Genomic DNA, 14,086 nt, shown 5'->3' with positions numbered 1-14,086 from the left:
TCCATATTTCACAGCAGGCCCATATCACGAGCTCTGATCACTGCTGCTACACTCGTAGTGATTCTGACAGTGTTACAGGAGTACAATACTAAATTGGTGGTGTACTCTTTTCATAATGATTTAGCAATCATCCATTAATGATCAGCATCCCTACTAACCTCTCTCTTAGAAACAAAGCAGAAGAAGAAGTGTCCTGTGCAGTGTAGTTTGCCTTTCTGACTCTATTGTTCCTTTTTATCAGTCTGCATGCGGACCAACACTTTACCCACAGGACCCATGTTAATCGTACTCTGAGGCATGCAATTATCAGTACAAAGGATCTGCTCAGCCTCAATATGGATTCTGACAGAAGGCTCAATACACCAAAGAGAGAAAAATCCTCAAGAGGAATTCCTGTCAAGTTTTATCTGTTGCAATAGATCAGAACAATGGGTTTCCCTTAAACATTATTAATGTGTAAGCCCATGTCTAAGATTAGTTCAAGAAGACATGGTGCTTAACAAGAAGTCTATCCTATCATTAAGTCCAAACAAATACAAGTCAACTTGTATAAGACGTTTTCTACATAAATCTTCATTATCTGCATCTGTTACTGATCAAATTATCGCACTTGCATTAAAAAACAAATCTTAACGGCTAAATACAAGCTTTGTTGCCATGTCCAACAGTTAGACAGTTCCAGTAAAACTTTGTGAGTAATCCTGTGAGGGCATCAAGCCATGAACCCTGTTTCATGAACAGCATCATGGTCGTATGGTTATTATCATGGTTTTATCCCTAGGGAGACTGACAGCCTCTCCTCTATCCAAGCATACATTGAGCACTAAACAAGTACGATTGTTTGGCGATACTACTTTCATAACAGTTGATCAAGTTTAAATTCTGGCTGGCAAAAATACCACTGCACTTCGCTATCATGTATGTTTATCTTCTCCACTCACCAGCTGATTACAATCATCACACTCAGAAATGGATGTGACATGAGCGATAAACCTTCTGGGTTTCCTTGGTGTTTGAATTCATATGAAATACGTTCTTATTCATCTCAGATTTCTTCCATTACTTGAGGAGTGAGCTCATTTTAAATTCCCATCCTTTCATATTACCTGCACAGACACTGCTGTCATGTTACAGCCAAAACTAGTCAGGATTTCTAAAAATGACATTGTGACAGTGTCTAGGAATTTCAATGAGAGCCCTTTTAAACACTGTCTTTGGGACCCCTAAAATACTGGCTGTAATTTGAGTCATTAATAGAGACAGAACTGAAAACAATTGCATCGTTCACTGAAAGGCAAAAGAACAGAGAGCTCTGGAGACATCGTGACATGACAGCTTGACATATCTGGGTTTCATTTAATGAGCACAGGGTCAGTAGTGAGAGTGTGAGTGTGTGAGGAGGAGAGAACATTTGGAAAAAATTTGGAGAATACGAAATAAAAGGTTGAGAAAGCTGATGAAGGTGAGAGAGTAAAGGTTGTGATTGATTAACTGATGATACAAAAGTGAGAGCTATAGGTGTGCCAGAAAGAGTATGGCTGTGTTAATGGAGTAACCAACTACCTGCTAATAAATACTGTAGTATTTACTAATATTGAACTACACTCTCATTACTAAAAATGAGAGTTCTCTACTCTTCAAAACTTGGGAATTAGGTCAACACTACCCAAAGTTTTCAGATGATTTCTAAGCAGATTTAAGGGTGTTTATTTGCGATGGACAATAGACAGAACAACAACGTCAGAAAGTGTAAGTTTACACCAAATCTGAAAATATGTGTATCTTGTCTGTGTGGTTAGGTTTGAATGAATTATGACTGAGAAGAATCATTATTCAAAATTTCCAGCCGTTTGATGATTAGTCCTGTACAGAGCCTCTGGTTGAGGTTCTACTGGTTTAAAACTAAAATCTCATCTCTCTCTCTTTTTAAGAAAACATATTAAGGGTACAGTGTAAGTGATGGTTTACAGCTTTCTAAAGATTTCTAAATCTATAACATTTTTGTTCTATTTAACAAAGTATTTTTTTTCACTTGTTCCTTTTCCACCAACAACTATATCACCATTACTTTCCCATACTCTGCTGTTGTTGCTGTAGTTCGTGGCACTACAGTCTCCCACTGTTGACCTGGTGAGGGTGTGGACAGCCTCCTCAGGTTAACTGCTGAGAAAGCCTTAATAATGGTTATTAAAAAGTGTTACGACAGAGAGGGAGGGAAAACTAAATGATAGGGAAAGCCACCCTTTGCAAATCCGGAGGTGATAACCAGTGTTTGACCTTTGGTGGCAGTGTGGGTAACGGAGTTCTTGATGACTCACATGACAAACAACCACAGGGGCCTTAGCTCCCCACTGCTTTCAAACTATGACTCATAAAACAGCAGCCTGTGCATGACTTAGCATAAATCTGTGAAAGTTTAGCAAGAGAGAAGTCAGAACTTGACTCCTGGATTCTGAATATTATAATAACACAATCTAAATGGAAGCAGTGGCTCTTTCATCACACTGTATTGGCATGGCATGACATTCATCACTGTAAATGGGATTCAAAATATTATCTGCTATTTCCCACAGATGACAGTGAGCTAAAGGATGCCAAAAAAATAATAAGAAAATTAAATTCAAAAATGCAGACTGGCTGAGACGTTTTTTATACAACAAACTTTTTTTTTGGAAACCAGCTCTGCACAGTTGGAAAACACTGGCCCAACTGCACTGCACCACATGGTTAATATATCCCACTTAACGTCACGGGATTACATTCCATCACACGTGTCACCATGTGGATTTTTAATTACTTTATTCAGTGGTGATTCGGTGCAGTCTGAGCATATAAAATGATACTGTTTTTATTCACATATAAACCTTAATGTGTTGAAAGGTTTGGTAGTTATGTACATTATACTGTATATGTAAGTTCTCACCTGAAAGCCCTTTAAAAGAGATGCATTTGAAGGGCTTGTAATAAATCCAATTACTGTATATGATTAGATCGGTGCTATGTCATTTTGACTCAGGGGAAGGGAGGTTTGCATGAATAGAAAATAGAATGAAAAGGATCAGTCAAAAATAAAACAAGTTACAAATATGTACTGGTATAGGTTATTTCACATAGCATGCTGCCTTGTTTCATTTATATGCTATGTTACTATGTTGAACATTAATGAGGTGTGAAGGCCAATTCTCAGCCCGAGTGCTGAAAACCGATGGTTTTCTTTATCACGGCAGAGCAGACAGCTACCATACATTCCGGTATTAGTCTGCATGGTTCACGCTCCTACTCTGAGTGAGCATGTAACAGATACACGCGCTGGTCATGGTTATTTACTCTCACACAGTCAAATGCTTTCACACACTCGGAGCGACCCCTGCGCCTGACGGCCATCAGTGCTGATCGAGCATGACAGGGTGTGTGCTCCGGCAGCAAATCCATTCTGTCAGGTAGGGATATGACCCTGGTCCATTTTGCTTCCTGAAACAACCTTTCCTTTCATCAAGTGGTCAGATTAATTACTGAAATGTTAAGACTGACCAGCTCAATATATCAAGTGGCAGAGCTTTAAATTCAATGGGATGCTCTTTTTGCTTTCTTAATGAGGGGAGAGGTGTGTCTGTACTTGTGTGTGTGTGTGTGTGTGTGTGTGTGTGTGTGTGTGTGTGTGTGTGTGACAGACAGAGGGGGGAGAGAGTGATCTTCAGTGGGTGTGACTGTTAAGCCTCTTGTGTGAGATGGGGGTCACTGTCACTGTAAAATACTCTTCGACAAATGAGATAAAGCTTGTATAGTAAATCACTACTCTGATGGACTATTCACTCTCACACACACACTCTCACACACACACACACACACACACACACACACACACACACACACACACACACACACACACACACACACACACACACACACACACACACACACACACACAGATAAAGAGAGAAAGGTGAAAGCCAGGACAGAGCCAGGGTCGGGGACACCTTTACACGGAGAACGGAGGTGACAGCCAATCAAATAGTGAGATGATAGATGGGGCTCATGAAAGGAAACGTGGTGTGTGTCCTTTCCCCTGCAAGGAGGATCCTGAGGACTTAACATGTCAACAACAATTCAGGACCCCCTGGTTTCTTCATCCATTCGCCTAATGAATTCAGTACAGTATGGAAAATGGAAATGAGCTATCTTTCAATATGGTGCAGGAAGGCACAAGCTAATATGACAGCCCTCCATTTGCAGCTAATATCTGACACCATCTACAGCAAGACAAATGATCGTAACAGTGATGAGGTAAGAAGTGCTATAAACCAAATCCACCATGGCTTCTTTTCTTACATCGGTAAGAAATTCAACTTCCTGTGGAGCTTACTGCTAAACCACAAAGTATGTATTGCCTTGACAACAGAGCTTCACGAGGCTGATGTTTTCACATCTGGCAGCTGACTGGAGGCAGGATGGATAGAAGCAGCAACACACTTGTTGATCCAGACATAAGCTTTGGGTTTGGACAGATGTGGTGCACTGCCGTCTTGCTGTTCTTAATGGGCTGTAACTTGAGTGCAGTTAGTTTCCAGGGGAGGAGTCAGTGTCCTTTACACTGTTATTGTCAAAAAAAAAAAAAAAAAAAAAACTAAAACAATTCTTTCCTGAAATGATAAAAGCCAGTCTAGATGACACTGGAAGGTCAAAAAGGGTCACTGCAGACAACATCAATTACGTATTATGAATTAGATCATTTTACTCTAATCTCACTGTCGTCCATTTGTGTCAAGTTATTCATTATTAACTGCTACAGCTCGATTGGAAACACTTGTTTCTATTGGCCTGCAAACAGAACAAACTCAAAGTCACACATAACACATTACCATAAGAAAAAACATACATCATTCATTATTTATCACCTGTACATATATTTATCCTTGAAGCCATACCACTGGCTCACACTAATCCTGCCATGTAAATTCAATAATGTGTAAATATAATTTGTATTCATGTGATTAGAACAGACAGTTAACCCAATTTAAATCTGATAATGCTGCAAACATAATGCATACAAAACACTGCATTATCGGTGGGGTATAACCTTAAACCTGTAACTGTAAAAATACAATGCACATCTCTTTGTGCTGCTGCAGAGAGGTGTTTTACCAATGACAATCAAAAGTGATTATTCTGCTACTGACTCATTCAACGACCTTTGCACTGAAAAAAGCTTAATAAATGCTGCAAGATATGTGCCACTTCAGAGTCCGTACCACTACACTACACTACGTGCTGCACTGAAGCATCAGCACACATTCAATGCTTTCTTCTTTTCACTTCTCATACACCATGGCTCAGCTATTCTTTTCTGTAAGCTATAAAGCTGTAAACTTACTGTATATTGAAATCAAACAGCCAACAAACGTGTGGCACAAATGAGAGTGTGGAGAATGCTGACCCCAATATCACAAAGTCATACTGTGAATTACTTTTTCAGTTTGGGGTATAGGGAGCAGTTTTGGTGTTTTATGGGACACTCTAAATGAAAAACTACAGAGAGAAAGCAGGTGACAAAGAGAGATTTGGGGAGTGAAAATGAAAAAAAGGGAAGGAGCGTTTGAGGCACCAAATATTAGCTTGTGCAAGACAGAAGGTGTGAGCAGTGTGGAAGTCATGTGCGCCCTCTGTGGGATCTGGTACACACATCTTTTATTTCTGAATCTGCAGCTGCACTCAGCTGAGATGCTGCATCAGAACAAACAGAGTAGTGCCGCTGATTATAAATTTGTTCAGAAAAACTCACAGGGTTTGTTAGGGATAGTCTCTTACCTGGAGTGGGTGTGTTCTCCTGTTTGTCGTGCTCCTCGTGCCACTGCATGGTGCAGTGGTAGCTCAGCATCACCTCCCACAATGCCTTGCACAGATCTGTCAGGCAGGGAATGTAGCTGTCCAGGGTGATATGCTGCCAACAAAAAAGTGATGAAGACAAGGTCACTGATGCTCCTTTGAAAACCTTAAGAGTATTTCTGTGTCACATGTTTTATATGTGCTTCTGCCATATTATGCGTATGCGAGTTATGAAACACACACAGTGCCCAACTACTTTAAAATTAATGGATATAAAAATATTCTCAGACAAAAAAAGGACATGATCAGCTGTCCTCTACATTACATCTAATTAAAGCCTGCTTATACTCATCATTCAAGGACAGTGTGTTGGAAAACATCTATTTTCTGTGACACAAAAACGCTTTCATCTTATGCAAGAGCTAATTAATGTAAGAACAGATTAAAATAAGGATGTTATTAAGTAGGTGCCTCACCAATACACAGAACATTAAAAACATCTCAGATGTGCACATCTGGGCTACTACAGTATACTACTGCACAGTATATTATACCACAACTTTATCATCTGTGACTAAAACAATTCTTTTAGCAGTCATTTACGAAAGCAACTGGACGTCACAGAGTTATTCATACTCAGGACAATAATGTAATGTATGGTTGTCATAGTAACAGCACTTGTTCATATACTCGTATATGAGATTTTTGCCTCTTTAATATAAAGTAAGAGCACACATATAACAGGCCCAGTGCTGTAGATATATACCATGTCCATGTAGGTGGATAATCAACCACTGTCTGTGCATCAGCTGTAATATAATGTTCATATGCTTCAGACCCTGAAGTGAGTTATTGCTTTCATAAGATGTCAACTTTATTATTTCGTCTCATAATGAGACACTGTGTCCTACAGTACATGGGAGTATTAAGGCTTCATTTACAATTGAAAAGAATATATTAATGGTTATTCTTCCAGTAAAATGGCTTCATATAATAATGTATTTTAAAAGATTTCACAGGTCTCCTCCTTTATGACAAATAAATAACTGTCTACCTACCTACCTATCTAACAATGTCACTTCATCCATGGAACAACCACAACCGCTGTCACCGAGCTTTATGCATAATCATAGTGCTCAAAATACTCAGAGGGTAACGCACACTGCTATTTTTCCTGCACATATCCAGACAGCCTGGAAAAAAGGTTTGCGTGTGTTCTGTTAAAATTTGGACCACCTAAGAAAAGTGCAGTTGGCACAACAGTAGCCACTGACACAGTTCAAGGCTCGACAGAGCAACTCGCCAACAGAGGCCTGTCAACATGTTCACAGACAAATTAATCACTGCCAGATGAAACAGTGCTGTCGACAGCAGCCGCACTTTCCTTTGTGTAAAAAAACGATAATGAATAAGTGTCTGTAGAACCCTGCTACCTTTCACAAAAGCATTGTGAATTACACAGCACAAGCCCCATACACTGGTGGCTGCCGAGAAAGAAAACAGTGCATTGCAATAAAGACCCCCAACTGTGCAAAGACAGAGTCCCAAACCTTCTTCTGGCTTTTCGCTCTGGCATGTCCGAGAGAGCCTGAGTGACAAACCATTACTTGCCAGGACAATCTCTCAACAGAGCGTTTCTTAGCGAGACGTCTGAAGTAGATTCATGACTGTGAGCCATCAGCAAGAAAGTTTCATCTAAAAAGATGTTGACAGAGCTGTTGCCCATGGCATTTAAATAGCACAACAGGCGTGGATCCACGATTCTTAGAGATGATTTGGTGCTGAAAGAGTGAAATATTATTGATTCCATCAGTCAACAAAACTGAAAACTGATGTTTAACTGAAAGTTAAAAGTGGGGAAAACCACTTAGTTTTACTGTATACTGTGCTGTATTACAGCTCAGAACACTGGAGGTAAAATTATGCTTTCATGCATATTTCATTGTTAAATACACATTGTCCATTCTCGATAGCACATTAATGCATCATCTTGGGATGACAGTCTACATTATAATTTAACTGCAGTCAGACTGGAGAGGATAATACCTGCAATGGATTGCAGTTTTTTCCAAATAAGCATTTCAATGACAAAACAACAAACCTTTACAACTATACGACCACAACAAAGTGCTGAATATTCCACTCAACCAATTATACATGTGGTGGATTTTCTTTAGTTAAGGCTTTGTTTTTGTTTAGTTTGTTTTTTTGTTTTTTTTTAGGAAAGCAGTCTGATGCAATGATGGCAACTGCAGGATGTGCAGTCATGTATACAAGAGTAGCAGACGTCCAAAATTATATACAAATACTGGCTGTCATCCACCACCACAGACCACTAAACAACTGCAACTGTTGTTGCTCCCTGTCTGCAATTTTGTTCTCTGTTGGTTCTGCATAGGGCTGAACAACTTACTGTGTTCGGACCACAGCAACTTGCAACTTACTGCGTATAACTGTATTGAATATAAAGGGATCATCTCTACATGGATATTGCAAAAGATGAAAGAATATTTTCATAGGAAAATTATATATATATATATATATATATAGATATATAGGTGTCCTAGTATGACAGAGCTGTGCTAATAAAACTGAGCACCAGCGCTTAGAGCCCAAAAAGAGAAAAACTTGGCTGAAGTTACATGTAGGCTCGAGCACCAGTGGTCAGATAGGTAGGCTAATGAACCAGTTCTGACAAAACCAGGCCTGCGTTTGACATTCCCAGTTCCCCACCAGCCAACCTTATCACAGGAGCATGTTGCCAAGCAACTGGGTTGAGGGGAGATGACGCGGGGGTGAGAGGTCTGAGTGTGTGTGCGGGCTAAGATCCTCAGCGTGTGTGTGTGTGCGTGTGTGTGCGCGTGTGTGTGTGTGTCTGTGTGTGTGTGTGTTAAAGGCTACAAAAAAAAGTTTAAAAAATAAAAACTTTTTTTTGCTTACTGGAACCAACCATTAACCTTGCTGGACACATCCTTCTAGTTCAGTGATGAGAGCTTGAGGGAGGCAAGCTCGGGATCTACATCTAACAGCCATTTTTTTTTTTCTGAATATAATTACCTATCATTATGCTCATAACATATGCCAAGCTGTGTCAGATGGGTTTGAAAAGACAAAGCACTGAGTGCATTTTTTTTCAGTCGTGTGTGTGGGAGTACGGAGGAGTATGCATGAAAGAAATGTCACACACTTTACAAAAGAGATGTACAAGACAGCGCAGGTACCCGCAAGTTAGCTGATTCACTTTCTTTCAGAAAAGACAATCACACACCCCCTCCTTTCAGAAAAGAATAAATAAAAAGATTAACCTGCAAGAGATCAAAAACATAGTCAGCAATCTGTAGACCTGCTGTGCCAGCAAAGAAACAAAGTACAGTACACTCTGCTAAAGAGGAATTTCTCTCTTTCTCTAACACAAACACTCTTCATCACAACTTGGTGAACAAGTCTGAAAAGAAGATTCCAATGGAATCGTTTAAGAACTGTGAGCAAAGAAAATGTTTAGTGTTAAATATTGGAGGGAAGTGCACAGGACTGAGACAAGGTTACTTAGACGCACTGAAATGTATCTACATGAAACTAATCTGTGCACAAATATTTTGAATTCTCCTGTTTTTGCTGATTCACTGACAAGTTTGGAAAAAGCAAAGTCTTCTTTTAACGAGGTACTTGGAATTAGATCATCCTCCTCTTGTAAAACAAACAAAAACAGATTCTGTGCTGTTCTGCCATTATCTGCTTCATTCTGTTGCTCAGGTAGAATTCAACCCTCTTACTGGCTCTGTTGTCAAAGTCAGTACCTTTAATCTTATCAAAAGCAAATGGAGCGGCTAACACTAAAATACTTTTGATATCTCAATGGGGCGAAGTCACTGCTTCTTTTTATTATATTAATATTTCATGCAGTTGTTACAGTGCTTTTACCAGACTTAAAAACCAGATCAGGGAATGGGGATTTGACACTGGAACATTTTTTCGCTGTTTCCTGTTGCACTTTAATGTGAAGCATAACACAAACAATATTCATAGCACATGAAAACTTGACTATAAAGTCTCCATAAAAATAAAAAGGAACAAACTTTCCTGTCACTTCTCAAACCACAGATTCTCCAGAAAACAAACGAACATCATCATAAAGATCAGAAAGAGAAAATCTAATGAATGGGTATCCAGGCGTGAGGATCAAAAGTCAAACATAAGATTCCATTGGAGGGAAACAAAACTGTTTTTTTTGGGAGTAGATTGCTTTCATTTCGTAATGAAGCTATCACCAGCAACAGTCGGCAAAACACACACAAAAAACAGCGTACGACCATGACACTGCTTAACGACAATCTCACACAATGGCCCATCCTTCAGATATACAACAACAAAGGCCTGCCTATATCAAAATAATGGAGCACTACACAACGGCGAGTGGGATGGATCACTGTGGGTTACTGATGAGCAGTTGTTTAATAACATTATCAGGATGGTTTCTCTATTATCACTACAGCTAATGGCTTTTTTAGTACATTGGTGAAAAAACTAAACAAAACAAAAAAAAAAATACTAAAACCCTAAAGCCCCACTAACAGTTTCTACAGACAACAAAGTTTACTGCATCTGAGTTAAACGATTTACTGAAGTATTCATCCTCTTCCCCTATGATTCTGGGAGTGGACGGTTTCATTTCCATGAGGAGGAAAATCGGACAGACCAGGGGATTGATAAGGAGTGAGGCTAGCCAATAATGATGAGATGCTGATGTAAAATTAATAAGACCCTTTCACGATCAGAAGTGACCTTTCCGAGTGTTCCCATTTCCCTTGAATTTTAAGTTGCATAACAAAGAGGAAAGTTCAGAGTTTCTAAAGTGGCTCTCACATTAAGATAACCTTTATTTATCAGGGGAACAACAACAGAATAAGTTTGCTCTTCTCCACAAACACTAAGTTTCCTATTGATACAGCTCCACACCATCAACACATCCTCTGAGCAGCTCCACTGGAGCAGGTGAGGGTTGAATGCCTTGCTCAAGAGCAGATCAACAGCATATGTTGAGAGAGCAGAGAGCATTGCATACCTAATTTCCCTAGCCGGCCTGTTGATTTGAACCAGAATGTTATTTTTTTTTACTTTTTTTTTTATACTGGCCAGGGAAACCTTGGAAACAAGTTCAGTGAGTGCATCTCTGCTGCAAAAGCCCAAACAACTGCAGAGAGGGACACTGAAGGGCAATTCAAACACTCAGGAATCCCAGACAGGTCCAGCTTTCAAGCCCATCTTCATATTTTTAGCACCTCTTCAAAACCTCAACACTTCATTCCAGTGTGTGTGTGTGTGTGTGTGTGTGTGTGTGTGTGTGTGTGTGTGTGTGTGTGTGTACACCACTTAAACCACACAGACATTTCTTTCTTTGGTTAGCTCTACTTTTGATGTTTTACAGGCAGGTACATAAGTGCCTTAAATAAAATAATCCACCATAAGGAGTAAACGCAAACCACAACACTTCACCGTTACACTTCCGACAGGCTGTAAATGTTGTCAGCGACACAGATGAACTGCACGTGGGTGTTCACAAACCTCTTCATATGAGTGTGTGCCCGTGTGTGTGTGTGCCTGTGTGTGTGTGCGTGTGCATGTGTGTGTGCTGCTGTCCCATCAATCACAATCACACAGCTGAAAGTCCAACGACACATCCCATCAATCTTAAGTTCTTCAGTCTATGCGTGTGTGTTCGTTTGTGGTATGAGTGGGATCATCCACGCAACACAGTGTGCTGACAGAGTATCTATCAAACGCAAGTAAACATAAGCATGTGTCTGTAACTAATGCACAGCTGCGTGCACACAGTAATTCGGGGGATCCATGGCACAGATTTCCAGTGAGCCTAATAACAATTAGGTCGACAGGAAAAGAAAAGAGACAACAACAGAAAGGAATGAACAGTTGTATTCCTTCAGCTTGAGGGAGGAAGAGTGTTTTGTTGTACTGAGTCTAAAATATCCAACATACATCATTACAGAAGCATGTGAAAGACTGAAATATGGATAGAGCTGAAATGTGGAAGGCAGCCCAAAAATATTCCTGCCAAAAAACCTGCAAGATACAGAAGTTTTTTTTTTTTTGTGGAAAAAAAATACCCTTAAAATAAAAAGATTCTGAAACAAACAATTCCTCTTGAACTGTGTCTTATCTTATCTGTCGAAATTCATTTTCGATGACAGATTAAAAACAAGCATGATTTCTATATGCAGAAAGCTTTTATCGCGTATTGGATTTTTTTTTTTCTACCACAACTCAATCTCAAGCTTGATTGAGGTCTTGACTGAGTTCACCCAGGCGATCTCACATTATAGATAATCTCACTATAAAATAAAATCACAGTTTTTTTTAGATATTAATCTCAAATATTATTTATATACCAGGGAAATATAAATGAGGAATTATTCAGTACTTGCACAGATGGTCTGACAGGTCATGCACCTAAAGTTATGGTTGTAAGCAAACTGGAAACAGATATTATTGTCAAGAATCCTTTAGTACAGTATATCTAAAGTGTGGCTATATTTGATGCATCCATATAGCCACGCTGTGCACTCCAGTAAAAGTACATAATTTATAACAGGAGCCACTGGTATCAAACTAACAAGCTCAACTTTCTTACACGCAAGCGTCCTCCAACAACAACTCAGACCACAACTTGGAAATAATTAAAATTTAATCAGCATCACTTCATCATAGTTACATTCTCGAACCTAGCCTGAAGTGACAGCTAAACTTTAGAAAACATCCTGCCTGCCAGCATGAATGCAAGCTAGCACCAACGCCTCTGGTGCTACGACCTGGGTCTGACCAAAAGAAGCCTTGCCCTGGAATGCAGAGGCTTTACATGTTCCTCCGAGGCCACCGACCTACCGGGGTAGGAAACCATGCATAAACAGAGAGACAAAGAAGCAGGGGAAGAAGAGATGAGGAGTGAAGAGGTAGCACAAAGGTAAGAGGTAAAGAGAAGGGCTTGTAGATGTAAGCACAGTGCCCTGGCCATGCCCCTGTTAAAAACTGTGCAGTGAAAAGAGCGAGGCCAAACATAGAGCTAAAGGGTCAGAGATATGACAGCTGATATATCAAGAGAGAGTGTAAAGAAACAAACTGTACCCTCAGATCAGGCTGGGATAAACTTTAACCATTCTTCTATATACCCTTCAACACTGTAGGTCAGACTGTAACACAGCCCCTGAGGGAGGAAAACTCACTCCCAGCCAGTCCATGATGAAATCACTAAGTTATGGCTCACTGGGCATGCAAATGTGATTTATTTTGATCTTGGGGGGCATTTTCCGCTTGGATACGAGGCAATAAGGAAGCCAAGGGAAGCTTGTGAGTAAAAGTGTGTGTGTGGGTGGAGGACGGTGTGTGTGCCCAGCAGTACCTCATATGTCATTTCATCACAGCACTATGCAGGTGGTGTATCTTATTATTTAACTGACCGCATGAGTGGTTAGTCTTCTTCACACTGGCATCTAATCAAGTGAACTGATTCTTTTCTGGCAGAAAGATGTTAAATGACAGAAACAGAAACAGAGGAAGAAGAAGAAGAAGAAGAAGAAGAAGAAGAAGAAGAAGAAGAAGAAGAAGAAGAAGAAGAAAGCAACCACTTTCACACACAAACACAGACACACACTCAGATCTATTTACCGTGCACAGGTCCTTGTATTGCATCTTCTGGAACTTGGTGTCAGCGTTGCCAGCACACAGCTCCACGTATCCCAGCACCACTTGGAACACTGTGTTGTGGATGGCCTGGGTGAAGTGCATGTGCAGCTGGTCCATAGCAGTCTGCAGAGAGAGCCAAACACACTGTTATGAAAACCATTATGTCAAGATGTCACTCTGGATCTGTGAAAAAGGCGAACAGCAGGGAAACTGCCAATCAATCTTGGAGATGTAAACTGTACATACTTGATGTTTTGAATTATTTGCAGACATATTATGTTCACTACACAGGATGGCATGAGTGAACATGAAGATAGCCGTCTATCAGGGGAACTGCAGTGTTCATATTCAAGTCAAGATGGGCAATTTTGTTTCCAGTTTCCACGATATACACACCACAGCTCAGTTTGCTGTGGAAAGTGTCATTAATGAAATAACAAGGGCAAAAAGAGGAAGCAGAAAAACACAATGGCAGAGACATTAAGTGACGTGTATGCTATAGCAGCACAGCTAACTGCCTCCAGCACGGTTCACTTGTGGCTCCATTAATCTCCCATTCATTATCAGA

The 14,086-nt window shown here is 40.1% G+C and overlaps 1 protein-coding gene across 5 annotated transcripts in view; it reads right to left on the bottom strand.

Moving 5' to 3' along the window:
• Positions 1–14,086, bottom strand: part of vps50 (VPS50 EARP/GARPII complex subunit) — a 94,616-nt gene that overhangs the window by 43,875 nt on the left and 36,655 nt on the right. For all 5 annotated transcript variants that reach the window (XM_056399134.1, XM_056399136.1, XM_056399135.1 and 2 more), the window contains exons 12-13: positions 13,501–13,641; positions 5,806–5,938 (exon numbers count right to left, since the gene is read on the bottom strand). In XM_056399134.1, the coding sequence (XP_056255109.1) occupies positions 5,806–5,938; positions 13,501–13,641 (274 nt within the window). The remainder of the gene's footprint in view (positions 1–5,805; positions 5,939–13,500; positions 13,642–14,086) is intronic.

This window comes from Seriola aureovittata, chromosome 16, assembly GCF_021018895.1.
Source record: "Seriola aureovittata isolate HTS-2021-v1 ecotype China chromosome 16, ASM2101889v1, whole genome shotgun sequence".
Taxonomy (NCBI): domain Eukaryota; kingdom Metazoa; phylum Chordata; class Actinopteri; order Carangiformes; family Carangidae; genus Seriola; species Seriola aureovittata.
The sequence above is the reverse complement of the archived record's forward strand: the minus strand, read 5'-3'. Positions and strand labels throughout refer to the sequence as shown.